This window comes from Mus caroli, chromosome 4 (genome assembly GCF_900094665.2).
Source record: "Mus caroli chromosome 4, CAROLI_EIJ_v1.1, whole genome shotgun sequence".
NCBI classification, from domain to species: Eukaryota; Metazoa; Chordata; class Mammalia; order Rodentia; family Muridae; genus Mus; species Mus caroli.
Window position 1 is genome coordinate 111,650,934 of NC_034573.1, and position 24,351 is coordinate 111,675,284.

The 24,351-nt window shown below is 40.0% G+C and overlaps 1 protein-coding gene across 1 annotated transcript in view; it reads right to left on the minus strand.

Annotated features, from left to right (window-relative positions):
* Window positions 1-10,294: 10,294 nt before the first annotated feature.
* The window catches only part of Rlf (rearranged L-myc fusion), a 61,741-nt gene continuing 47,684 nt past the window's right edge, over window positions 10,295-24,351 (minus strand). The window contains exons 6-8 of the mRNA XM_021160506.1: window positions 23,591-23,727; window positions 19,260-19,401; window positions 10,295-15,430 (exon numbers count right to left, since the gene is read on the minus strand). Of these exons, the coding sequence (XP_021016165.1) occupies window positions 10,763-15,430; window positions 19,260-19,401; window positions 23,591-23,727 (4,947 nt within the window). The 3' untranslated portion in view covers window positions 10,295-10,762. The remainder of the gene's footprint in view (window positions 15,431-19,259; window positions 19,402-23,590; window positions 23,728-24,351) is intronic.

Genomic DNA, 24,351 nt, shown 5'->3' on the forward strand with positions numbered 1-24,351 from the left:
ATCCTGATTTAACTTTGGTACCTGGTATCTGTCTAGGAAGTTGTCCATTTCATCCAGATTTTCTAGTTTTGTTGGGTATAGATAGCCTTTTGTAGTAGGATCTGATGATGTTTTGGATTTCCTCAGGATCTGTTGTTATGTCTCCTTTTTCATTTCTGATTTTGTTAATTAGGATCCTGTCCCTGTGTCCTCTAGTGAGTCTGGCTAAGGGTTTATCTATCTTCTTGATTTTCCCAAAGAACCAGCTCCTCATTTGGTTGATTCTTTGTATAGTTTTTTTGTTTCCACTTGGTTGATTTCGCCCCGGTGTTTGATTATTTCTTGCTGTCTACTCCTCTTGGGTGAATTAGCTTCCTTTTGTTCTAGAGCTTCTAGGTGTGCTGTCAAACTGCTAGTGTGTGCTCTCTCTAGTTTCTTTTTGGAGGCACTCAGAGCTATGAATTTTCCTCTTAGGACTGCTTTCATTGTGTCCCATAAGTTTGGGTATGTTGTGGCTTCATTTTCATTAAACTCTGAAAAGTCATTAATTTCTTTATTTCTTCCTTGACCAAGGTTTCATTGAGTAGAGTACTGTTCAGTTTCCATGTGAATGTTGACTATTATTTATGCTGTTATTGAAAATCAGCCTTAGTCCATGGTGATCTGATAGGATGCATAGGATAATTTCAATATTTTTGTATCTGTTGAGGCCCGTTTTGTGACCAATTATATGGTCAATTTTGGAGAAGGTACCATGAGGTGCTGAGAAGAAGGTATATCCTTTAGTTTTAGGATGAAATGTTCTATAGATATCTGTTAAATCCATTTGTTTCATAACTTCTGTTAGTGTCCATGTGTCTCTGTTTAGTTTCTCTTTCCAGGATCTGTCCATTGGTGAGAGTGGGGTGTTGAAGTCTCCCACTATTATTGTGTGAGTTGCAATGTGTGCTTTGAGCTTTACTAAAGTTTCTTTAATGAATGTGGCAGCCCTTGCATTTAGAGCATAGATATTTAGAATTGAGAGTTCATCTTGGTAGATTTTACCTTTGATGAGTATGAAGTTCCCCTCCTTGCCTTTTTTGATAACTTTGGGTTGGAAGTCAATCTTATCAGATATTAGAATGGCTACTCCAGCTTGTTTCTTCGGACCATTTGCTTGGAAAATTGTTTTCCAACCTTTTACTCTGAGTGAGTGTCTGTCTTTATCCCTGTGGTAGGTTTCCTGTAAGCAGCAAAATGTTGGGTCCTGTTTGAGTAGCCAGTTTGTTAGTCTATGTCTTTTTATTAGGAAATTGAGTCCATTGATGTTAAGAGAAATCAAAGAAAAGTAATTGTTACTTCCTGTCATTTTGTTGTTAAAGTTGGGAATCTGTTCTTGTGGCTATCTTCTTTTAGTTTTGTTAAAGGATTACTTTCTTGCTTTTTCTGGGGTGTAGTTTTCATCTTTATGTTGGTGTTTTCCCTTTATTATCCTTTGAAGGGCTGGATTCGTGGAAAGATATTGTGTGAATTTGGTTTTGTCATGGAATACTTTGGTTTCTCCATCTATGGTAATTGAGAGTTTTGCTGGGTATAGTAGCCTGGGCTGGCATTTTTGTTCTCTTAGTGTCTATATAACATCTGTCCAGGATCTTCTGGGTTTCATAGTCTCTGGTGAGAAGTCTGGAGTAATTCTAATAGGCCTGCCTTTATATGTTACTTGACCTTTTTCCCTTACTGCTTTTAATATTGTCTTTATTTAGTGCATTTTTTGTTGTGATTATTATATGTCTGGAGGAATTTCTTTTCTGGTCCTGTCTATTTGGGGTTCTTTCTGTAGGCTTCTTGTATGTTCATAGGCATCTCTTTCTTTAGGTATGGGAAGTTTTCTTCTATAATTTTGTTGAAGATGTTTGCTGGTCCTTTGAGTTGAAAATCTTCATTCTCATCTACTCCTCTTATCTGTAGGTTTGGTCTTCTCATTGTGTCCTGGAGTTCTTGGATGTTTTGAGTTAGGATCTTTTTGCATTTTGCATTTTCTTTGATAGTTGTGTCTGTGTTCCCTATGGAATCTTCTGCACCTGAGATTCTCTNTTCCATCTCTTGTATTCTGTTGCTGATGCTCACATCTATGGTTCCAGATTTCTTTCCTAGGGGTTCTATCTCCAGATTTGCCTCCTGTTGGGATTTCTTCATTGTTTCTACTTCCATATTTAGATCTTCGATGGTCTTGTTCAATTCCATCGCCTATTTGGTTGTGTTTTCCTGTAATTCTTTAAGGGATTTTTGTGTTTCTTCTACCTGTTTAGCAGTGTTTACCTGTAGTTAAGGACTCCTACCTGTTTAGCAGTGTTCTCCTGTAATTCCTTGAAAGATTTTTGTGTTTCCTCTTTTAGGGCTTGTACTTGTTTAGCAGTATTCTCTTGTAATTCCTTGAGTGATTTTTGTTCTTCCTCTTTAAGGTCTTCTACCTCTTTAGCACTGTTCTCCTGTATTTCTTTAAGTGAGTTATTAATGCTCTTTGTTAAATCTTCTACCACCATCATGAGATATAATTTAAATCCGCGTCTTGCTTTTCGGGTGTGCTGTGGTATCCAGGACTTGTTGTGGTGGGTGTACTGGGATCTGATGATTCCTAGTGTTCTTGGCTTTTGTTAGTAAGATTCTTATGTTTGCCTTTCTCTATCTGGAAATCTCTGGTGTTAATGATCAAGCTGTCTCTGGTTGGAGCTTGATCCTCCTGTGATTCTGGTAGCCTCTGTCAGTACTCCTGGGAGTCCAACTGTCACATGAGTTCCAGTGGTCAGAGCACTCTCTGCAGGCAAGCTCTCCTCTTGCAGAGCAGGTTTCCAGCAGTCTGGGGCTCTGATCCACCTCCTGAGTTCTGAGGTCAGAAACCTCCCTGTAGGCTGACTCACCTCTGGCAAGGAATGTGGCCAGATGTCTGGGTCTCAGCTCTGCCTCCTGGCTGAGGATGAAGGCCTGAGGGGACCCTGACCAAGAAGCTCTGTTGCTTCTATTGCTCACGTGCTCTCAGGTGATCAGGAGGTCCTGGGTGTGCTAGGGATCCCGTGGCGTGGAGAGTCCTCTGGTGCCCTAGATGACCTCGGCTGGGTTCTCGCAGAAGATGGCAGAGCTGGCCCGGACCTGAATGGACCCCAGCCTCTGGTCAGGCAGGGTTCCTTTGTCCCTGTTCCTGGTCGCACAAGACCCTCCATGATTCTTTGCAGCTGATGTTGCTGTGCTCCTCCGAGATTCTTTGGAGCTGATGTTGCATTCCACTTACCTGTGATCCCAACGTGATCCCGAGGTCCTGCTGTGTGGAGAGCACTCTGGAGCCCTCAGCGGCCTCTGCTGGGCTCAGAAGGATAGAGTAACAATATTAATTTCAAATTTTTTGTCAATGTAAGACATTCACACCAATGAAAACCTTAAATCTGTATCAATCTATAAATTCCATACCAATATAAAATAATAACTTCAATTTGCATTAATTATAAAGATTTCTACCAGTGTAAGATATGGCTATACACTGTTGTTTAAGAGTAAATTTGATAACATATATCTATTTTTCTATTTCTCTAATTTTTACATTTCTATATCCCCCTTTTCTCTCCCACCCTCTTTTCTTTACCTCAGAAAGAAGGATAGAGAAGAAGAAAGGAAAGGTAGAAATCCTTGAGTCTAAGTTTCTCTAATTTCCTCCCTGTCCAAAGCTACAACATTTGTAAATTATCTCTTTTTAAAAAAGATTTATTTTATGTATATGAGTACACTGTCACTGTCTTTAGACACACCAGAACTGGGCATCAGATCACCTTACAGATGGTTGTGAGCCACCATGTGTTTGCTGGTAATTGAACTCAGGACTCCTGGAAGAGCAAGCAATCAGTGCTCTTAACTGCTGAGCCATCTCTCCAACCCCCATAAATTATCTCTTAAAATGATAACATATCTACAATTCATAAAATAACCAGAACCATGCACCCCAACACAAGGGGCTGGGATGACAATCTTCTTTTGCTTGCTTTTAGTTGAATTGGGGTGAAGAATTCCCTTCTGGGGGTCCAAAGTTAAATAGGAAAACTGATTGTCAAAGGAGGGCTAGCTGACATATTTGCCTTCTAGTCTCTATGTGCTGAGAAAGTTCATGGCTCAATTGACATTCTGACTATAACAATCTGAAAGGCTGGATGGACAAGCTAGCTGTTCTGAAAATGTCCTGGAAGCAAGTCTTTAGAGGAAACAGCTTTGATGTGGTTGAGGTAGAATCAAACAAGGAGCTGGAATAGAAGGTCAGCGTCCCACAGTGTGAATCTTGTCAGGGTGTCTTTCTCCTCTTCCATTCTGCAATATACAAACCTTACAAGCAACACATAGCTCTTTAAAGACATTCATATGGAATATGCAGGATGCATAGATCAGTTAATGAAGATCAATAAAGATGATTGCCTTTCTTTAGAGGTTTGATCACATAATTAAACTACAATATAAATTTCCATTCATGCCATTTCAAGGATGGTAAGTAATAACAAGTCATGGGAGTTTTGTACCCAATAACTGTTATTTGCTATATATAGACATTTATGTCTTATCCAGTTCTAGAGTTGTCTCTGTGTACAGAGACCTATACATCACCTATCTTGATGATCTTGTTAGTTTCCTTCTTGTCTATAGCCAAGGTCTTCAGGGGGTCTTCCTTTGTCATGTCTGATTTTAATCAACTAGGAAGGAACCCAGAGCTTTTCTATTCCTGTGGAAATATAGACATAACCACTCCCCCAGGGTAATAAATTTCCCATTTTCCATTGTGATGTCAGAACATCTTAAACAGACTGGTTTAGCTTAGCAGTATTCCACACAATCTAATGTCTTTCAGCAGCTGTGGTGTTTTGTTCATCAGCATTTAAAATTTTTAAGGTAAATAAAGCACTATGTAATCTATCTCTGGGGGTTTTGTTTCCCCCTCTTGCATGTTAAGTATCTCTTTTAGCGTTTGATTATATCTCTTCACAATCACTTGTCATGTAGGACTTTGTAATGTCTGTAACATGTTTTATACCATATGTAAAAAAACCTGCTTCATCTTAGTAGAGACATACGTTAGACTGTTGTTCATTTTAATTTATATGGGTATTTCCATAATGGCCATAATTTTTTTTTTTTTTTTCGAGACAGAGTTTCTCTGTATAGCCCTGGCAGTCCTGGAACTCACTTTGTAGACCGGGCTGGCCTCGAACTCAGATATCCGCTTGCCTCTGCCTCCCGAGTGTTGGGATTAAAGGCGTGTGCCATCACACCCGACTCATAATTTCTAACAAATGTGTAATTACAGAATCCATCTTTTCTGAAGCTAAGACAGTTGCTCACTGAAATCCTAAATATGTGTCTATAGTATGATTCACATATTTCAGTTACCAAATACTGTAAAATGGAAGACATTCATTTGCCAAATATAATCTCTTTGGGTACTTTTAGGGTTATTTCTTGTAGGTAATGGAGTTTGGCTATATAATGAGCAAGTAGGACACTGTCTCCTAATTTCCTTGGCTTGTTACCAAGAGATAGAGAATTCTTTCTTTAAACTTTTGCTGTTAACGTGGTATTTTAAATGGGATTTTGAAACCTCTAGTACACTTCCTATCAATAGTTGGTCAATTTTATTACTATTTTGTGCCAGAGGGCCTGGCAGACCTTTATGGGATCTTATATGTGTTATATACAGCAGATGACTTTTATTTCTGATCATTTGTTGTAGCTGAGTAAATAGTGAAATCAGTTCAGAATCATCCTGAATAAGCCCAGCAGTCTCTATGTGTAAAACAACCCGTTATATATACTGTGAGTCAGTATATATAACTCTTGAAAATCTGATATGAGTATTAGATATAGATTTTTGAAATGATTTATAGAGATTCTTAGCCATCTTATTTATATCTTCTGATTTATATCCTGCCTTTCCTGATTTCTTAATATCAGTGTAAAATGTAGGGGCTCCAGAAATTGGAATTTATTTTATTATACGAGGGAGAATCCAATTACTTTTTTTTTTTTTATCTTTTTTTAATGAACTGAAGCTGCTTGCTTTTAGGGTATCTGCTGCTAATCTTTCCCACACAATACTGTATGCTGTGTGTTTTTTGTCAATGTTCATCTTGTGCCCATAACAAGGCCATCTCTGCGTTAGTAAAAGGTACCACAATTTCAGCTGGATCCATTCCAGCTAGCTGTTGAAGTCTCATTTTTTCCTTTTAGTATCAATGTCCTAAAAATATCCATTTTAAGGTAAGACAACTAAGATGTAGGCCATCTTTGGATCAATATGATGTAGACGTGTATCCTGGAATTTCCTTTCTACCGGAGCTAACTCCTCAGCCTTGGCTGATAATTTTCTTGGGCCATTTAAATCCTTATCACTTTGTAAAGTTTGAAATAAATTGTTTAGCTCTTGAGTTGCCAAGCCAATTTGCAGGCCACAGACAGTTAATATCTCCCAGTAACTTCTGAAAATCATTAAGAGTCCTTAATGATTTCTTCTGACTTGTACCTTTTGTAGACTTAAGTAGAAACAATCCCATGCAGCTGTCTGACTCTCAACAATGGTGCTGAGACAGAGTTGAAGAAAAGGTAGCTTTTTAAACAAATGGTGCTGGGAAAACAGGATATCAACATGCACAGGACACAACCTTCTGAACAGGACTAAAATATAGCTCCAGAAATAACAAAAGTTGGGTTTGGTGGCACACAGTCTTTAATCACAGCACTTGGGTGGTAGAGGCAGGAGGGAGAGTTCTGGGCAAGCCTGAACTATATATCAAGATCTTGTCTTAAAATACCAAATAGAAAGAAAGAAAAAACAGCAGGAAATCAACATATGTAATTGTTTCAGGTTAAAAAAAATGATTTACAGAAATTCACAAAGTGAAGCAATGATTTACAGAACTGGGATAAGGGGCTACTAGCTATTCATGCAATGGGGGAATAAGCAGCATATGTAAAAAGCTAAAAAAATTAAACATCAAAAGAAAATTCAACCAATAAAATGGCAACTGACTTTAACAGTTCTCCAAACTACAAGAACAGTAATTAATGGAAAAGAAAAAGTTCAACATTTCTAGCCACTTGCAAAATGTGAGTCAAAACTGCATGGAGATTCCACCTCATCTCAGTTAGAAAGGCTATTATCCAAAATAAACAACAACAACAACAAAACGACAATAAAGGCTGGTAAAGAGGCTTGGTAGAGGAACCCTTATATACTGGTGGTAGGAATCTAAATTAGTTTAGTCACTGGAAATCAGTGTTCTGATTCCTCAAAAATCAAACAAAACTAAGAATAGCTGCTGTGACATACTTTTGTGATAGCATTCACCTTTAATCCTAGCAGGTAAGAGGCATGGGATCTCTCTGAATTCCAGGATAGCCTGGTTTAGGAGTTTCAGAACAGCTAGAGTTACATAGCCTCAAAACAAAAGAAACAACTGCCAGGCATGACAGTATAATATGTAATCCCAACACTTTATATTTTAAGTTTTGGGGACAGCTTAGACTACATAATTAGACTCCTTCTCAAAACCCTACAACCACAAAAGAGTGGGATGCTAACCATTGACAGTTGATTAACTACAAGGGAAAGTACTACGAGAGAAGGGTTGGCTATCAGGGGGGCAGGGAGGGCTACAAGAGGAGCATCTTTTTTCTTTAGGGACGTGGTTACTAGTAGGGTGCCTATATTCCAGTGGATGACCCCATAGCCATCTGCATAAGGGTAGTACTAATTGGACTTAATGGGATAGAAGAAAAAAAAAGAGGACATGAAAACAGGAAGAGGATGTGTAGAGGAATTTCAGGGAAGTTATAGAAGGGAATAGAGGGTGGTTATGATCAAAGAATACTGTATTAAAATTTCAAATAGATGAAAAATATTATATACAGGAACAATAAAAAAGAATTACCGAAAGCACCATTTTAGCACTCATGGCTGTATACTAGAACCAAAGCCAACACTAATATATTAGAGATTTTATGGCTGTATACTAGGAAGAATCAAAGCCAATTAATATATTAGAAATCTTTGTTCATCCATACTCCAACACTATTCACAACAGCCAGATTTCAGCCATCCATCAAATGTGTATGTGTACATAGGTAAAGTTGGTTGGAGCTTTGCTCCAGCCACCCAATGTGTGAATGTGTGTTGTGTCTGTGTAGGTAGGTATGTATGTACGTATGAGAGTTATTGAGGCTTGCTTTGCTTCATCTATGGACTGTGTGTACATGTATGTATGTGTGATTCTTGACCCCCATTTTCTTTTTTCCTTCTCTCTGGCTGCCAAGAAGTTCAAAGATTTCAGATAGATCCTCTTCCAAAAAGTACAGAGTTCAGAAGAGCCTCTTCCTGGCCACAGGGACTACTGGTTCCAGTGAATCTAGACTTCTGTCAGAAAAAAAGTCTGAGTGATCCAAGAATCTACGGCCCCCAAGGAATTTTAATTGAACAAACCAGGGAGCACCTTGGTGGCCCAATCAACTGCCGATTTCATGCTCCACCTCAGTTTACTCTGATGTCAAAGCTGGACTTTGATAATAAACTATGTAATCAACCTAAAGATCTACCAATGGATGAATGGATAAAAAGGTTATGGCATATATACAAAATGGTGTAGTTTGAAAACAGGCATTTGTAGCAAGGTGGATTGGAGGTTAAGTGAAATATGCCAGTTTCAAATTGATAAAACACATTTCCTCTCATATGTTGAATCTATATTTTAAAAGTTATTAGCTTGGCTGAGTGTGATAGCACATGCCATTAATTTTTTTTTTTTCGAGACAGGGTTTCTCTGTGTAGCTCTGGCTGTCCTGGCACTCACTCTGTAGACTAGGCTGGCCTCGAACTCAGAAATCCGCCTGCCTCTGCCTCCCGAGTGCTGGGATTAAAGGCGTGCGCCACCACGCCCGGCTTAAAGGGATGCTTTGATTTTTTTTTTTTTTTTTGGAGACAAGGTTTTCCCTGTATAGTCCTGGCTGTCCTGGAACTCACTCTGTAGAACAGGCTGGCCTCGAACTCAGAAATCCACCTGCCTCTGCCTCCCAAGTGCTGGGATTAAAGGCGTGCGCCACCACCGCCCGGCTCCATTAATCTTAATCTTAGCAGTTGAGAGGCAGAGGCCAGCCTGGTCTACACAGCAAATTCCAGGCCAGTCAAGGCTACACAGTGAGACATCAAAAGGAGAAAGGGTGAGGGATAAGTCTGTATCAGCACTCAGGAGGAGGAGGCAGGAAGATCACAGTTCCAGGCTAATCAACTTAGTGAGCTGACTTGGAGCTGATGTGGTGTGTTATTCTAGCACTCAGGAACACAAGGCGGATAGTTTGAACCTGCAGAATAGAGACTAAAGCAAAACCAAAAATTTCCACAAACATCAGTTGTCCCTCACTGAACACACACACACACACACACACAACCAGACTCACCATGAAATTGTCTTCTTCCCAAATACCCACTCCTTTTGTATTTCCACCTTAGTTAGCCATGTTGACTCTAAGTTCCAACAGTCCTGTCTCCTCATCTACCTTAGTAAGGATAAAATGATTTATGTTCACACGCCATGGTAAATGTGCTATGGTCAGGACAACCTTCAGGAATCAGTTTTGTAGCAGGTGGGTCAGTTTTTCTATTCTGGCAGGCAGCCCTTGACCTGCTGACCATCTTTCTAGTCACTCTATGTATCTATCTTGACTTAATCTATCCTTCTCTATAGTGCAACTGTCAAGTTTGCCTCAACTATTTAAACCTATTTTTATGTTTTGCCAGCACACATGTATGTGCACCATATGTCTGTCTGGTGACAGCGAAGCCAGAAAAGGATGTCAGAGCCCAGGAAATTACCAACAATTATGAGTAGCTAGTAAAATCAACAAGTGCTTTAACTGCTGATCTCCCAACTACTTATCTCCTACCCATTCTTAGATATTCAATCCTTTGGAGGCTCTCAGCTATGTACCAACTCTACCTCTGCAGAAATCCCATCCCTTTCATTGCCAGCATATGGCATCATCTGTAGTTTCCTGAGAACCTCCTTCTGAAGTTGCTATTGCCTGGCACACCCTCTCCTGTCTTTGCAGTCAGTCTACTTCTGGGAGCTATCCTGAATCTTAAGGCAAATAACTCAAAGCTTTTCTTACCACAAAAACATTAAGACAGGGTCATAAAAAACCAAACATATAAATGGTTTAGTTAGCAGAAAATCACTGGAGTAAAATATGAGGCACACTCCAGAGAATACAAGTGCAGCTGCAGTGTGCACGTGGCATGAAGACTCTATGAGTAAACAAGTGGGTGAAAAATTGTAATTTATTGAAACTCAACTCAAAAAATATAAGATGCTGTAGTGTACAATATATTACACAAAGCACCCTTGGGTGCACATTCAAGTCAAGTAAGAACTTCCTACCCTTTCCCTAGCCCTCCCACCCTGGGACTTTAATATATGTTTCATATACAATCATGCACACTTAATTGGAAAAAGGAAGCCCCAGTATATCTGATGTATTAATTAGCACCAAACAAGAGTACAGTTCCATTTTTTTAATAAACAAACAAACAAACAAAAATTCCAATCAATAAACCAACTGGAAAGCTACTGGACGCCGCCAATACTGCTGACACAGATATTGTACATTCATGTAAATACACAGCCTATTCTATCCTAAGCAAGTGTGGCTGATTCCCAGCCTTTGTTCACGTTAGCAGGTGTCCCCATATTGCAGTGCTGGAGCTAGGTGCTTCAAAAACAACAGTGATTCAGGAACTTCCTACACAAAGCTCATCTGTCTTCTTAGTTGGAAACAAGTCTAAAATTGGTGTAGAGAACTTAGATCTTTCAAGGACAACCACAGGCCGAAGGTAATGAAGCTGTTTTAAGGCAAGTTCTCCACAGTCTGTTAATGCTTTGTCCAGCACAACCCTCAGGTTTTCCAAGGAAGGAACTGCTGTTGCTTCAGCTACTACTAATGGTGGGATTGCAGTCAGGTTCTCCGAAACTGGAGGGTCACTGGAAGAATGAGGTATGTCAACTTGAGGGGCGCTCTCATTCACTATGGTATCTGCCACAACATTCCCTGTCAAGTCATTACTGGGGTGAGAGGAGTTATTCAATGTTAAGTGCTCTGAAGGCTCCCAGTCATCAAAATCATCATCTTTCTCTTCACTTTCCTGAATAAATTTCAGAAAGGAAGACTCAAATCCCATAGGTTTGTAAGTCTTCAGATCAAATGACCTGGGCTGAGAATGCTTTCTAATATTCTCTTTTGGGACCTGGGTTGCATTCTTTACAGTGTTTTCTTGCCCTGAACTATGCTGCCCAGGTTCTTCTTTGATCCTTGGTAACGGCAGCTGGAAGTCCGTGAAATAAGTACCACTTTCTGTCCCACTGGGATTAGGTATGGGGCTTTCTATTTTACAGGGAGAAGACTGAGCTATATTACACTGTTCCAAAGAAGTGGTTTCTGAAGAATGGTTGCATTGCAAAGTTCCCCTGTAGAGCAGACTGTGTGTGTCAAAAACTGGGTTTCTTTCTGAACACCCTTTCTGACCGCCATCTTGTTCAGCTGAGCAAGTAGAATCAGTGTTTGGGAGGGGCACACTGCTGTCTCCTGGGGCTCCGTTCTCTTTGCGCACTGATTCACAGCTAGTACTTTCCTCTTTCTTTACACAGGGCTCTACTTCTGAAGGGGGCTCCTCTTTAATTTTGGTACCATACTTAACACAAACCACAAGGTTCTCCAACTGCTGCTCTAAATAGGCACTATTCATCTGGTGGGTACGTTTGTAATGCCTCACAATGCTGCTTTCCAGCTTCACCACAGACAAGCATCCCTGAACCATGCACGGGTACTGTGTGTGCTCAGAATGCTCAACACACATATGGATCGCTTCTGCTCTTGTTTTAAAGGTAATTGGAGCTTTTTTATCTTTGAGTAAGCCACATTTTTTCGCTTTAGTATTAAGTGGCCTTTTGGCAGCCTGCTGTTCCTGTCCCTGTGTCTGTCCCTGCGTCTGACCCTGCGTCTGCGTCAGTCCTTGTGCCTGAGTTGTCTGACACACCTTTTCACTCCTTAGAAGCCGCTCATTTGCTACTTTCTGGCTGCTGAACAGGTTGTCATAATAGTCCTTATGTCGGTAGTAGACATGCTGGAAGTAATTACTTCGATGGCTGAAAATCTGGCCACAGCCATTAAGAGTACAATGGATCTCATAATCCGAATGGATTTCTCCTTCAATATTATGCTGTTCCAACAGGTGGTGTTTCAACTTACTGAATGAATAAAAAACAGCAGGGCACTGAGGCTGGTTACAAGAAAACCTGGCTGCAGACTCCGTCTCAGAAAGCACTTTAGACTCTTCAATGTGGTCTAGGTTATGAGAGTCACTACAGTGCTTGGCCAGGGCCTTGGAGCACAGGAAGCGCTTGTTACAGTCTTTATATTTGCAAGCAAATAGCTTTTTACATTTTACAAGCTCCCTTTTGGTTCTTGCTTTGTCCTTCTCTAAGCATAACTGCTCTTTGTTGTACTGATGCACAGTTCTGTAATGGCGAATCAGGCCTTTTAGATTGGTAAATGAAGAATTGCAAGTTTTGTGGATACAATGGAATGGTTTGTGGTACTTATTCAAAATATAGCACAGATTTCCTTTAGCAACAGTCCGCCTGCTTCCTCTCCCCTCTTTCTCCTCTCCCTCTTCTCTATGGCTACCTATTGGTGATGAGATACCAGAGATCTTACTTTCTGTTTCCTCACAAGAAGACTCCAAGTCTGTTTCTGAGCTGCATTCATCTTTTTTAGAATGACACTGCGTGGTCTCTGAATTACTGTTGGGACCAAGTTCTGCAGAGCAGTCACCTTTCAGTCTGTCTACTGAGCATGGCCCTTCATGATCACATTTTTCACTGTCTAACAGTCTGTGAGTTGCCCTGTCACTGCCAATTTGATGTTTGTTTTTATAATGAATCCTAAGATGTGTCTTTCTTGTAAATGACCTTTGGCAGATGTGACACCGGAATGGGGAATATCGGTGCTGAAACATGGTTAACTGAAGGACCTTCTCTTTTGAATAGTTATGCTTTTTAAGATAATGCATTAACAAAGCTTCTCTGGTCACAAACTCATATTTGCATCCTTGAAGCTCACAGAAGAAAGGCTTTGCTGCCAACTGTGCAAGGTACTGACTTGGCATATTTTCATCCTGATTCTGAAGATTAAGGTCTGAAATGGAAGATGGGACTGACTGAAGAGACTTAGCACCACTAGATGGGCACCCCTGCAATGACCCTGAGAAAGAGCCATGTGCTATTGAGTTCTTCAAGCTTAAATGTTTCAAACGTAACAGAAGTTCCAACATTGTATCCTCTGTACATGGCCTTTTAGAAGCACAAATGGAAGGTTCAGGGGAATAACCTTGATGTTCTCGTTTGCATTTTGTGTGGATACTGTGATCTGGACCTTCATCCGGGGAGTCACTATTTGTATCAGAGCTAGGTTTAGGTTCTGCATCAAACTTGTCAGCTTCATTATGTTTGTCATCCAGGCAGTTAAAGAGGTCTTTTGTCTTTATTTTTCTTGGCTTGCAGTGGTACGGATGCACCTTCCGCAGATGTTTCTGCATCCCTCTTGCGTTTTTGTAGGTGGAGCCACAGCCGTCAAAACCACAGGTGAATTTAGTTCCATCAAAACAAACAGCCACATTGGAGCACTTGTCTTTTAAACTGGAGGGAACAAAGACTTTCTCATGAGACAGTAACAGGTCGTGCATGGTTTCAGAGTGGTCTAGGGAGTCAATTAACTCCTCAGTTATTGACGTGGAAGAGCTGTGACTTAACTGATCACTAGAATTGCTGTCGCTGTTGTCCTTCAGGGTCTCTGTGGTGTCTATGTGAGCACTAGCTGACCCTGGACAGAGATGGTGATCTTCAGGAGAATGGGACTTTTCAGTTTCATCAAGTAGATGGGACTGGTCCACACAATCTTGCTTCCCACCTGCTCCAGGTTCCTCAAGTTTCACTGATTTCTTTAATTCTCCATCTGGACTTTCAACATTATGCATGGAGAGGTGGTTTTGGTATTCAATTTTAGAATAATAGAACTTTTTACAGCCAAGGACATTACATGTGTAGGATGCATCCCTGAAGTGTTGTGCTTCATGGTGGTAAAGCTGGCCCAAATCACTGAACACAATATTGCAGCCATTCAACTCACATTTGTAACGGAGGTCATCATGCTTCTGCTTGTGGTTAAGGAGTTCATTCACTGACCCAAACCTTGCATAGCAATCTATAGAGACACACATGTAAGGTTGAGGACCACAATGCACCTGCTCATGCTCTCGGAGGTGAAAAGCTGACATGAAATGCCGCCGGCAATAAGTACACTTCTCTCTCCTATTTTTCATATCCAAGTAGTGCTTGGCGTTTTCGTCATTATTTTGGTGTTCAGCTTTAAGATGCACGCTTAAATATTTAAACTGTTTGAACACACGGGAACAGTCTGTACCCGGACACGGGTACAAGTCTCTGTCTTGCAGGCGGCGGTCTTCTAACTTGCTAAATGTGACATATTCATGAGACTCTCCCCTGGCTTGCTCTGGATTTTGTTCCAGACTTCCAGTAGGACTCTTGGGATAAATACCCCTTTGAGCGCTTTTCAATAGTAATTTCTTTCTAGAACGGTGGCTTCTGCTTGGTGGCATTTTAACATGTTCCATTACGTGAGGAACAAATAGCTCTTTTCTCTTGAATTTTTTAATACAAACTGGACAGGTATATATTCCATCTTCCATGTGCATCTTGGAATGATGGAGAATCCTGGCCTCTATGCATTCCCGCTTACACAACAAACAGAAAAACTTATACTGAAGCCACCTCTGGTATCTCTCAGAGGAACCAATGGGCTTTTTGTCTCTTTTCTCCTTATTCTGATCTGTTAGACTTCTTCTATATTGTTTATCTTCTTTTCCTTCATCATAGTCACTGAGAAATGACTCTAAGACATCTGTATCATTAATAGACATTTCATAGCCACTTAGGTCATCATCGGAATCGGAGGCTTCTTGTCCCAGGAGTTGGTGGCAGTGTCGCTTCAAAGTTTTCCAGTCCCAAAATTCAGGATCAAAGGGCCAATGGGCTTTTAAAGCTAGTAAGAGCTCACACCGAAGGGAATTTGGAACTGGTGCATTTTCTTCATCAAATTTTTGATCTGGCTGCAAATACAGTTCTTCCAGCATATTGAATCCATTCAAACTGGGTTCAATTAAGAATTCTGTAAGCTGACAGGCTCGTCTGACTTCCAAATCTTCTGGTAAAAGACAGGAAATTGTTTTACAGACTGAAGCTTTCATTTCCTCATCTTCACTTGATCTGAGTTGAAGAGCTCTGACACATAATAAAATTGACACCCCAATGCCAGCATCTTGTGCCTGTAAGTAAAGGAAGAAGGAAAAGTCAGTCTTTTTATACACAAAGGATTACTCTAATTTCTGATGCTAATATAGTTTAATTTCTTATACTGGGTGGTGGTGGTGGTGCACACCTTTAATACCAGCACTTGGGAGGCGCAGGCAGTGTGATCTCTGAGTCTGAGGCCAGCCTATTCTCTAGATCAAGTTCCTGAATAGCCAGGGCTGCACAGAGAAACCCTATCTCTAGTGCCTCCCATCCACACTTAACTTCTCAAACTTTCAGAGTTCTTAGCACATGTTTATAATTCTAGCAGTTGGGACAGGAGGATTACTAGTGACCAGCTAGGGCTAAGTAGAGTTGGGGCTAGCCTGAAATAAACAAGGCAGTGAAACAGCCCAGTGGATAAAGGCTATTTATTATCGATAAAGGCTAATTATAAGTCCCATTATTATAACTGTAATATTCTTCAGTATGCTTTTCTGTTTATTGTATACGCAGGAATACACAGAGGCCTACATTCTCACCAAAGATGCACATGAAAGATGAAATATATACCTGCCCAGTTTGTACTGATAAATTCAAGGGAACAGAACTATTTGTTCCACGAGTAATGGGACATGTTAAAATGCCACCAAGCAGAAAAGTCTGCTCTAAAACAACTTTAACAAACAACTAAAAATATAGTACGACCAACTAAATAATCCTTTGGGTTCTCAAAATTCATCTTAAATCCTTTTTTCCCTTCAGGCAAATACATACATACATACATACATACATACCTTGAAGCTCCCTCCCTCAAATATTGGGATCACAGGTAAATATCACCACACCCAGAGTCACATTTAGATCCTTCTTGTCTCAACATGCAAAGGACTGAATTAGATCGTAATTAGGAACAAGAAGATATATTTACAGTTTCTGCAGTTACACAGCATCGTATACTGTTCCCAGTTGTTTTGGGACAGGGTCTTGGTATGTGCTGTGCCACCAGGCACTGTTGATGATCCTGTATGCTCAAATAGTTCTTACCCTTCAATGAAACAACCCATGAACCAAATATATACACAAATATAAATGTACACGAGTCCAAATGGGACAAGAACTCAATAAAAGATAAAAGAATGGTGGCATGCTGGGTAAAATGGATAGAGTTTAAACCTAGGTATTAACAGATCCCTGTAATCCCTGTACTGAAAAGGCTGAGGTGGGAAGATACAAGCAATCACACAAAGTAAGTAGAGAAAGAGGCAACACAGGTATACAAGTGCTTATACAGGTGGATTTAAGGAACTTTTTGTATAAAAACCATTTGGTTTTCAAAGTCCCAACACTTGTAACTGACCCTACTCCAAAACTTCTGAAAGAATTGTTTTGTACATTAGTCAAAGGTGTAACCAAATCTGTTTTCCACAGAGGAAGAGAAATTAGACAAGTTCTCTAAAATAACTTCCTGGAAAATAGTTAAAACTCACAAAAAGATAATGATCACAAAACCCAAAGATTATAGTATGCATGAATTTATGGAGAAGCTGAAATGAGATGCGACACAGTGAGCCAAGAGGACTGTGTGGTAAAATGAGCAGTGGTCAGCAGCAAAGGTTCGAGTTAGACTTTGATACAAGCTCTCAACATCTCCAAGCCTCTTATTCTTTCCTTCTACTTTTTTTTTTTTTTTTTTTTGAAACAGGGTTTCTTTGTACCTTTGGCTGTCCTGGAACTCATTATGTAGACCAGGCTGGCCTTGAACTCACAGAGATCTGCCTACTTCCCGAATGCCGGATTTAAAGGTGTGTGCTACCATGCTTAGCTTTTGTTTGGGCCGAGGGAATGAACATGCTTGTCCTGATTACTAATCATGTAGAAACTCAGATGACAGCCTTGGGCCATATCAAAGTACAAGCATCTTGATTACAGTCTTGCAAATCCTAGCCCAGTTCACTATAATTCCAGTCTTTGGTTAGTTGAGCAGAATTTGCTATTGCGGCTAACTGGAACTTTTGATGCTGCGTTTTGCCTCACAAGTACTGCAATTATAGACAGGTATGTGTTGCTTGATTTTAAAATGGTTACAAAGTCATCCATAACAATGAAACATACATAGCCTAGCCCCTCTTGCAGCTGGACGACCCACATGCATGTGCTGATACCTAGGTTAGGAAAGTGTATCATGGAGTACCTGTCCTACTTCTCTCCTGCTCTCTGAATGGACATACCATAGTCAAGGTTAGAAAAGTCAGGTTGCACAGCTTAAGACTTTGAATTGGTATTAAGCCATGTGTGCTTTATACATGTGGACCTGAACTGTATCCATTTTAATTTATGTTACATTTCTATATGAAAAGAGGAGAATTTTTCTGTGCATGCCACCATGAATCTTAGTTAAGAAATCTCAATTTTAACAAGTTTACAACTTAATTCCCTTCCACCTACCACTTTAAATTTCTTCTGCCTTCAGGTAGACATCATGTGAGGACTATGCCAGGATATAGCCCATACCCACATCTGAGAGTTCTGGTGCTACAGGTTAAGTGGTATTCCAAAACCAACAACTCCACCTCCCACCCAAAAGCCACCAACAAACAACAAACAAGAAAAAAAAAAAAAAAAACAAAACCTTTCTCTAATATCTAGCAGCTTCCCCATTATTTTGTTTTCTTAAAAATCTGTAGATTCTAAATTAACCCTAAGTATCTATCACTGGTGGCTCATGTATATAATTTCTGTTTTAGGAAAGCCAATCAGCAAAACTGAAGCTAGCATGGACTGTATAGCAAGATCTTGTCTTAAAACAAATCCAAACAAACACATACAAAGAACCCAACCAAACCCACTTAAATAGGGCTGAAGAGATGGCTCAATGGTTAAGAGCACTGGCTGCTCTTTGAGGATTGGCTTTGATTCCCAGCATCCACATGGCAGCTCTGAATCATCTGAAAATTCTAGTTCTAGAGGATCCAACACCCAGTTCTGGCACAAGGCATGCATGTGATGCAAATATGGTGCAAAACCCCCATAATTGTAAACTAGTATTATTTTTTTAAGCCCCGTTTAAAAAAAAGAGAGCCAACTCTTGTTGACTGGCATTCAGCTTTAGAAAATCTCTTCCTCTCAAGTATGGACTGAATACTTAAATACATAATTACACAATTATGTTATACATGTGATATCAAAAGGGACTTCGCAAATAATGGTCTCCAATCAGTTGACCTTACACTAACTATACTACCCAGACTAGCTCTTTAAACTTAAGTCTAGACAGGACCAGTAAGATGATCGGCTCAGTAGGTAAGAATACATCCGCTAGGAGTCACATAGGAGAGGGAAAACAATTACTCTCATCTTTACATAAGATGTGGTGTGTGCTCACACACAGAGAAATAAATGGTTTTTGTTTTGTTTTTAAAGAGATATGAATCTAGCTGGAGAGATGGGCGACAGACACAGTGGTTAAGAGCACACCCTGCTCAGCTTCTCAGAAGGTCTGGGTTTCATTTCCAGCACCCACATTGCAAGTCCCATGATCCCCATTTCTCATCCTAGAATGACAGTGAGACAGGGAGAGGGACTCAGCTCAAAGTTAGTTTTAAAACCAAAAAGCCAGGCATGGTAGTACAAACATGGAAACCAGTACCGAGGAGGAGACAGGAGGACCCAGCATTGGATTGCACCCTGGACTACATGAGACAGTGTCTCAACCCCCCCACACCAGACCCAGTCTGTGGCTCCTGAGAGGCCAGTGTGCACATCAGCGAGGCAGGGCCAACTCCATAATTTTGGATTCTCTTTATCCAACAAGAATTCTCTGAGAAGTTGCCACGATCAATACGGAAAGCATAAGCTACTCACTTCAGTCTGTATGACTCTAATCAGGCAAAATAAATGCTGTTGTGTTTTAGCTATGACACCAAACTGCCGACAGCGCTCCAAAAATGTCTCCAAAGATGGGTCAATTCTTCTTTGCAGTTTACTCCAAAAGAGAGTCAGCTCCCTGTGAAGAAAAATGGCTGTATTAATAAATATTTAAACTTGTGTTTGCTGTCCCATTTGACCACTTTTTTTTTTGAGTCAATGAAAGTAAGCTGGCAATACATGCAACAGAAACCAAATGAAAAGTTGTCTATATCCTCCATTACTCCCCTAAAATGGGCAACACCATCCATCCTGGAAGTTCTGATTCCCCTCCTTGCCTGTGTAAAGCTAAAAACCAACTACTTCCTTTATGATGCCATTAAGCTTCTTTCGTAGATTCCCACGTGCTCTAAAAGGTTTAACTTTTGGATTAGTCTGCTTATATTGAGTGAATTAAAACCCTCTTCTAATGAGCTGGGCAAGAACCAAGGAAATCTGTGCAGCCTGTCAACCTGATGGCCCCACTAAGCCCATGTCACTGAATGTTTAAATAAAATGGTCTACAAAGTGACTTCCAGGACAGCCAGGGCTATGTAGATAGACATTGCTCTCAAATGATGGAATGAATGAATAAAGAGTATCTTTCAAAAGATATATGTATGTGAAAGCTGGGAACATAGTTTAGTGGTATAATACTTGCTTAGTATGTGCACCCCCTCCCCCCAGTTCCTGTGTGTGTATGTGAAATCTACTAAATAAAGCCAATTACATATCATTATGAAGATTAAAGACTATGCAATGTAAACTATCTTAAATTTACTTTCTAAAGCCAGACATGGTAGCACATGTACAATCTTGGTATTTTAAAGGCTGGGTTAGGAGTACTGTTATCTGTTCAAGACCAGGCTGGGCTATATGCTAGGTAAGAAGCCAGCTGGAATGCAGAGCAAGATCCAGTCTCAAAACCACAAAAAACCCTAAATGAAAAATTTCATTAGGGCCGGAGAGATAGTCAAATAATCAAGAGCTCTTGTTACTTTTGTAGAGGCACAGAATTCTGTTTCTAGCATCCATATCTAGAAATGAACAATAGTTTGTAACTCCAGCTTCAAGGGAACCTTACATCTTCTACTGGTCTCAGTATGCATGTATACACATGTGAGCACACATGAATACAGATAAACATAGACATACCCACATAGGTATGCTTGCTCACTGGTTTGAAAAGATGGCTCAGCCATTAACAATATTTGCTGCTCTTGTAGAGGACCCAAATTTGGATGCCAGTACCCAAACCAGGAGGCTCATAGCTGCTTGTAACTCTAACCACCAAGAATTTGATGCCCTCTTGTGGACGCTGAGGGCACCCCACAACAAAAATGTCACTTAAACTTTGTTAGCAATGGGCTCTTACTCTGTAGGCAGGTCAGCCTCAAATTCATGGCACTCCCTTTCCCTCAGATTCCTAAGTCCTCATGACAAGCATGAGCTGCAACTCCAGTCTTGAAATACTTTCCTAAACAAGAGCCATAGATTCCCTCTATCTTAAACACACAAAAGTGCCCAGCATAACAAATTAATCTTATTTGAACAGTAGTTCTGCAATTAAGCCTTTCTTAAATTTATTGTTATGTGTGATGATTATTTCTGACTCCAATATCTAGACCCACCCCACAAAAGGAAGAAAGGGTTTTTGTTGGTCTCTTTTTAAAATTAGATTCTATTTCATTTTAAAAGAAGAAGCTTTTTTAACAAAGTGTAAAGTGACTAAGATTTTGTTGTTTTTTTTTTTGTTTTTTTTCCCCAAGAGGAAAAAGAAATCCCCATTAATCCCTTCCCGATTCCAGGGAACAGCATTAATCCTAGAGACAGCTACAGGTTCCGGTGAATCATGGCTGAGTAAAAAGAAACAGGGAAGAAAAAGACCACTGTAAAAGAAAAGTTGTGTCAAGAACACTAAAACCTTGTGGGAGGAGTCTGGGGAGATGACTTCGTGTGTGAAGTCCTTGCTGTACAAGAATGAGGACTTGGATTTGGATCCCAGCACACATGTGAAAGGCTGGGTGTGGGGAACACTAGAGTCCCAGAACTGGTATCCTGGAAACAGAGGATCCCCATGCTTGTTGGCCAGCCCAGTCAGCCTAATTGGAAAGTTCTGGGTTTACTGAGAGGAGGCAGGGAAAACAGGTGGAAGGCAATTGACCTCTACTCTCTAAGCACAAGTACTCATGAACATACACACAAATAGGAGGAAAGTTGAATTCCCTGAACTCATGTAAAGGTCTGAAGCTGGGTGTGGGTGGGATGCCTCATGTCTGCACAGAGGCAGTACCTTATATTTAGGACTAGCTTGGGCTATAGATTAAGATCCTATCCCAAAAAACCAAAGGAGGAAAACAAACAAGAAAGAAAAGTAAAATAAATGTGTGGGTGTGTTTTTGAAAATACTTAGACTCTTCAGTCATACAAAAATGACTTGAATTCCCTGAACTCATGTAAAGACGGATGCAGAAGTATATGGATCTATAGTTCTGGTGCCTGTTCCAAGATGCCAGGAAGAGAGAATTTCTAGAAGTTCCCAGGCCAGCTAGCCTAGCATATGTAGCAGCAAAGAACAAGAAGATAATGTTCTATATATGATTTTATTAACTAACGTGGCAGAGACAGAGGCAGATCTGGATCTCTGTGAATTTGAGGCCAGCCTGGACTACCCAGTGAGCTGGAGAACAGCCAGGGCTATGTTGAGAGATTTTGTCTCAAAAGTCTAGATACAACTAGCAGATGTTTTTATTATTGAAAATGAAATATATTTAACCATACCAAGAAAAATTTAGGTTTTGTTTCTAATCTACTTGCTGAAGCTAGAATTTCTAATCTCCAGATTCCTGGTGGAAAAAAAAAGATTTTACTTAATTTAATGATAAAACATCTCACTGCTATTTAACAATTTGTTTTATTTATATTATTTCACTCTGGTAAAATGCCCACAATGATTATTAAGACCTGGGTGGGGCCCTTATCCCACTGTCTCTTTGTTCATAGGACACACACATGCGGTGTCATGGACTCAGTGACAGATTACAACCTGCATTTTGGTCTGAGTTATGTGGCTGTGGCCCACAGCAGCTCTTCTCTGTGTAAAGCCCCAGGCTCAAAGCTTAGTTAGTGGAACCAGGAGAACAGAGTGTTCAAGGTCAGCTTGGGATATGGAGACACTGGCTCAAAACAAAACAAAAAATGTTTTGTTTGAGTGAGAGGAATGCACTCAAGGAAGAAGCAAAACTTTTGGGCTTGTGCTTTATAACTTCAAACTTGAGACTAAGAAATCATAACATTTCTCAATCACTGATTCTACTGCCTCATACTATAATGAACGATGGGGTGAGGTAATTTACAGGATATAAATAAATACTTCTATATAAATGGTAGACAAAAAAATGAAGTGGAAAGGGAAAACCTTTACTCAGGATTGTCTTCTAATTCCCACAAGCATGACATGGCTAGTGGGTATACCTATGCACTCGTGAGTCACACTCTCTTCCCACTCTAAGAAAACCATCCAGATAGATAAAGCAGCTCCAGAGGGAGACCAATCAAGGGTCCCACGTACATGAAAGGCCTTTACTAGATTTTCTAGGGGGAAAAAAAAAGCGAAAAAGAAAAAGCTAAGCTTTCCTCAAGCTGGCGCCTTTCTCAGCTGCTCCAGTGCAGTGTTTCCATTGCTAATGACATGTTCACTGACAAGTATTTCCTGACTATCAAGTTTATCTAATAAATCTAATACATTTAGAATTAGGAGTCTATGGATATATTTGTTTGTTTGTTTCTTTTTTTTTTTTTTTTAGTAACTAAACATTCTACAGGCATACATAAACAAAACTAAATAAAAAATGCAATGTCATCTACATGGTACCAAGGTTGCAAATCAAATAGGCACCCAAAGGAACTTCCTTTTGTAATGCAAATTTTAGCTGGACTCCTAGGTAATCTAATTTTTTTCATTAATGGGTTTCTAAATTAGAGAAAGTTACAACCAGAAGGCATTAACAAATGTTAAGGGGAAATAATCTTTCTTTCTGTTCCATAATGCTGACATAATGCTAATGCTGCTTCAAGAAAGAAGACATCTACATGAGACAACCATCCACGGGACCAGCAAGAGAAACGTCTTACCTTCCCTTTTCTACATGATACTAATGGCATTTTTATTTAAATGATTTTATTGTAATCAAGATTTTATTTATGTGCTAAGATTTTCATCTCACTCAGATTCTAAATCCCAAGCACCATACTAACAAACAAAGTATATACAAAGTAAGTGTACTTACCAAGAACAATATACACTGGCCGTTTGGAGCTGCTGGGTAAGGTAAGTCGTACAAAGAACAAATGCTGTGTTATCCTGACCCTCAGATTCCAGATTACATATGATGTCTAACACGTCCTTGCAGTCCACCTTTGCAATCTATCGAAGAAGGAGATAGCTAAGTTAAAAGGAACACGGTAACTTTTTCTGTAACACCTTATCTTTGGTAATTTCTTTGACAAGAATGAGAGGCATGGTAACTATTTTACTAAGTAAAAGTAAAATCTGAGTAGTAGAGCACGGATGCTTCATTTATCAAACTATTAAGATGAGAAAGGTATGGGCATTTTGTAAAGAAGCTCCTATTTGTTCTTTATTAATATAAACACAAACATTCTGCAGTCTTAAAGTATTCACAAACACTGCTACCATAGGAGTTAAATTCTTTCCATCACCTGGCTATTTCCATCAGAAGTTATATCCCTTTTCTCCTCTTTCCTAAAACCCCCAGTGCTGAGTAGTGAACTTAGGGGCTTACTATGACAACCATCACTCTACAACTGAGCTTCATCTACCTACCCTCATTCTTTAGTAGAAATAAAAATGTTTTCTAACTGCGCTGCAAAGGGAAGAAGACTGGACAGTAACAGAGTACTGCCCACCACTCCTCCATTTGAAACAGGGTCTTATTAAGTTGCCCCAGGAGGCCTCAAACTCATAAAGCTCCTTAGTAGCTGGCGACACCACATCCTGTCTCCTCTTTTCCTCTTTTTTTTTTTTTTT